Source organism: Enhydra lutris, unplaced genomic scaffold (assembly GCF_002288905.1).
Source record: "Enhydra lutris kenyoni isolate GAN:26980312 unplaced genomic scaffold, ASM228890v2 scaffoldscaffold18, whole genome shotgun sequence".
Lineage (NCBI taxonomy): Eukaryota > Metazoa > Chordata > Mammalia > Carnivora > Mustelidae > Enhydra > Enhydra lutris.
Genome location: NW_019154102.1, coordinates 7342273 through 7346582, shown reverse-complemented (window position 1 = coordinate 7346582; position 4310 = coordinate 7342273). Strand labels below are relative to the sequence as shown.

The 4310-nt window shown below is 43.7% G+C and overlaps 1 protein-coding gene across 1 annotated transcript; it reads right to left on the bottom strand.

Moving 5' to 3' along the window:
- Positions 1-67: 67 nt before the first annotated feature.
- Positions 68-2475, bottom strand: LOC111148109 (ribosomal protein S27a). The gene is made up of 6 exons (XM_022504521.1): positions 2418-2475; positions 2252-2316; positions 1697-1751; positions 1205-1290; positions 725-856; positions 68-258 (listed from the first exon to the last, which is right to left on the bottom strand). The coding sequence occupies exons 2-6, from the start codon at positions 2297-2299 to the stop codon at positions 109-111; spliced, it is 471 nt and encodes a 156-aa protein (XP_022360229.1). The 5' UTR covers positions 2300-2316; positions 2418-2475; the 3' UTR covers positions 68-108.
- Positions 2476-4310: the final 1835 nt, after the last annotated feature.

Genomic DNA, 4310 nt, shown 5'->3' with positions numbered 1-4310 from the left:
AAATAGTGTGATCATCAGTTGGATACTTAAAACCACTAAGTTGCTGGAATAAAATTCAACAATTAAATGTTAATTAGTTCATGTCTTTTATTATTAATTCATATATAATCACTTGTCTTCTGGTTTGTTGAAGCAGTAAGTCAGACAACATTTGCCACAGTAATGTCTGTCGAAGTGGCTAGCCATAAAAACTCCAGCACCACACTCATCTGAAGGGCACTCCCGACGAAGGCGACTGATTTTGCCATTCTCATCGACCTAAATAAGTACAAACCTGCTGTTAAGATAATTTTACAACATATTCTGAAGTCTAAGTTAAGTGACTCAAAATTCAACCTTTAATATCACAAAAGTGTAGTTTTTTGTATTTAAAACCAAAGCACTCAAAATCCTCACTAGTAATTATCACAACAAAATAGTTCAGAGCCCATTAAAGTCTTGCCTTTCAAGTGGTTGAGAGTTAAGACCTAAACCCAGATCCGACTTCAAAATCAGAACTTAGTTTGGAATAAGCAGCTAAAAGTGAACCTCATCATATGAAGCTTATTCAAATAACCAAACATAAAACAAAAATTTATAAATTTATAAAACAAAAATTTAATAGAAAGTTTAGAACCAGAGATGCAAACAAAATTAATCTGTGGATAAAAACGTTTTTATGAGACTGACACGCTGCCTACTGTGCTAACAAGGCACCAGAAACATTTTTATTATATTGGCTCACCTTATAGTATTTCAGGACGGCCAACTTAACCTTCTTTCTCTTATGCTTATTCTTCTTGGGAGTGGTATAAGACTTCTTCTTCCTTTTCTTAGCACCACCACGAAGTCTCAACACAAGATGAAGAGTGGACTCCTGTTAATGGAAGAGGATGAAATTAATTAATGCTCATATTCCACTAAGGGGAAACTAGCCTCACACATCTTCTAACTGGATTTGATAAATACAATACCAGAGATAAGTTTGGGGGAGGGGGAATCAACTACTTGTTTATAGGGAGATTTAAGAACACATTAAGTCACACCATGGGATGTAATCTACACAATCCAGGCTGTAAGAAACTGTAGCAGTGTCTCTGCAATGTTAATGCAAGAGTCACCTAGGAATCTATTGCTAATGTTATTCTCCCCCACTTTTGTGTGCTCATCAAAACTTACAAAGGAAAATTTACATTTAAAGGACTGCTCTTTCCTCCAAACAGACCTTTTGAATATTGTAGTCAGACAAAGTACGTCCATCTTCCAGTTGCTTGCCAGCAAAGATCAGTCTCTGCTGATCAGGAGGAATTCCTAATAAAAAATAAAGTCACATCAGAACAAGGACATCTGCTTAGATTTATGGATAATCCTTACTCAGATAAAGGGTACTAATAGCACTCACTGAATTCTTACTACAGGCTAGGCATGTTAAACGCTTGCACAACTTACCTTATTTAATCCCAGTAACAGTTAATACATATTAATTCTACCTTCATTTTATGGATGAAGCAGGGTAGAAAATTAAAATAGCTCGCCCAAGTTCACAATTAGGAAGAGCAGCCCTGGTTGGCCCCAGGCTCACAAACATTTGTTATTATTTCAAAAGCATTTCACTTTGTCAATCCGACATCTTCCCACCCCACCAACAGCACGTATGTCCAGTAGTTAGGCTGGCGCCGGTACAGGTTAATATCCTGAACTAGGAAATATTACTTGCCTTCCTTGTCCTGAATCTTGGCCTTCACATTTTCTATTGTATCCGAGGGTTCAACCTATGAGTTTAAAAATGCAAATACCGTTATCACAGTAAAAAAACTAGAAAAAACGCCCAATTCAATTTGCAAGTTACCACAGAACCTACCCGGTGGAGAGCTGAAGCCTACCCCAGCAAAGCTGACCACTCACCGAGGGAGCAGACAACACACCCACGACTGCCGCCGGCGAGCACACTTCCTGAGCCGAGCCCAGCCCAGGTCCCACAGCGGCGGCTGCGCCACACGTGCTCGCGCCCACCGGTGGGAGCGCCTCCCTCCCCCCACCGCAGACCCCCCCCTTTGGCTAACTGGTCGGAACTACTAAAGAGGTAAGAACCCGCCCTTCAGATATCGAAAGCCAGCCCTAGGCCCCTACTCAGCCAACAACCCTCAATTCAGGAACAGTTTTCAGAACCCAGGCTCTCAAGCGCATTTTACGGCAGAAAGCGGGGGGGGTCCCAGACTCCACTTCAGGCCCTTATTCAGGCCTTGACGTCCTCACGCCACCTGACCCGTACCTCGAGAGTAATGGTCTTCCCCGTAAGAGTTTTCACGAAAATCTGCATCCTAGCAGCGGTTCTACCTGAGGTTGAGGAAAAGGAAGATAAGGGTCAGACGGGGAGACACAGAACAGTGCAGCGGATAGGCCGCTGGCCCGAGAGACGCCCGAGAGCATATACTCACCGCAGATGGCGGATCGGAAAGGAAAGCAAGGCGCCGGCCCACGGGGTTTCCTGGCGCCCCCGCCAGAGGCCCCACCTCTTAGGCGACCACGTCAAATGCCAGACTGCTGTTACAGGGGCTGTCTAACCACATGCCGCCAGACGGGGCCATGAAACTCATTCTTTCTTTCTTGCCTGAACTTGTTTCTCACTTTAACCCTCAGTATGCTCTCGAAATAGTAGATCTAAGCAAACGAAAAATGGCTTTAAAAGGGTTTGCCCATACAAGCCACGTGGCTAGGAGGGTCTTTAGAAGGGGGTGGGGTTGAGGGGGTCCTTATTGGAGGAAAAGGGAGGAAATGGAACTGCCTTCTGGGGATTGTAGTTTTCCACTGCTTTCTTTTAGTTAGGACTACTTGTCCCAAGATGCAATTCCACACCTACGGTTCCCTAGTAACTATCTACAAGCGTTGGAGTCAGTGTTTGGAGAAAGGGGTTCAGGTGAGGAGGGAGGATGGGAGAAGCGGAGTAATGGTTTGAGGTGGAAACGAGACTTAAATGACTAGGAGGAAAGGTTAAGAAGCGGGAGAAGGGTCGGGGAAGGAGGGTATCGTTCACTCACAGACACAAGCAGTGAGGGGCGGGGGGATCGGCAATGTGCCGGCAGTCGCTTTGGCCTCCGAGGGCAGGGAATTCATGTGATCAGCTCCAGCCAAACAAAGATAGGTAGCATTCAAAACCTTGGGTTCATCTTTTTCCAACTATAGCTCCTCCCCGTCGTCAACCCCCAAATCTGTCCCAGTCTGAGGAAGGTTCTGGGCCTGGTGTAGGACTCCTTAGTGTGAAACAGTTTAATATGTTGAAAATCTCCGGAGTTTTCAGATTTTAAAATGAAGCCATATGGGAAAGAAACCTGCGGAATGAGTAGTTGGTTGTAGAATTTCCAAGTCGGGACATTGGGAGTAGTTGTGAAGGAAATCTTCCAAGGGGAAGAATTTGGGAGTATGTGCAGGGTTCTCTCCTAGGAAGGCTGGCCCATTAGAAGCAAGTCACACCTTCCTCTGGCCTTTCTCCACTGCACAGACCAGGGAATCTTTTCTAATGTACCTTTCTGATGTCTTCTCTATCTCTGTGCCTTCTCCTCTGCAGCCCCAACCCCAAATTCAGGCTCTCCTTAATTTTATCCTGGAAGAGTTAATTCTCTAACTTCTCACCTGTCTTCAGTCTTTCTCCTTTTCTAACCCATCCTCATTTTTGCCCCCAGAATATTCTAAAAAGTAAAGGAGATTATATCGTTACTCTACTTCACCTCCAGGATAAAAATCCAAATTCTTTAGTATGATATTCTGCCTCTGCCTCCCTTTCAGCCTATGCTGTCAAACCCATTACTCACTTTACACTTTAATGATTGAGCTAATTGAAGTTCCTAGCTTACCTCTCACATGCTTTGGCACTTCTGAAAAATTCATTTCTTCTTCCTGGAACCTTGTTCATCCCATATTCTTTCAACTTGTCTCCATCTTTACAACAAAACTTCTTAAAGGTTTTCCTTTGTTTTCCCCTTCCACTGATTGAACCTACTTCAATTAGGTTTTTGTCCCTACCATTCCAGTGGAATAGCTCTTGTAGGTCACTAATCACCACCATATTGTTAAATTCACTGGTCATTTAATCTTATTTGATCTGTCAGCATTTGACATAGTTGGTTACTCTCTCCCTCTTTGAAACTTTTTTTTTTTCCTTTTTTTAACCTGACTTCCAGGATACCTCTCTCACTTCTACTTTCCTGGACACTTTCCTAAGCTGTTTTGCTGCTTTCTCTTGATCTACCAGACCTCTAAACTTTGGAGTGCCCCCCCCCTCCCCAAGGCCAATTCATCAGACCTCTACTTTTTGACATTTCCCAGGTCATTTT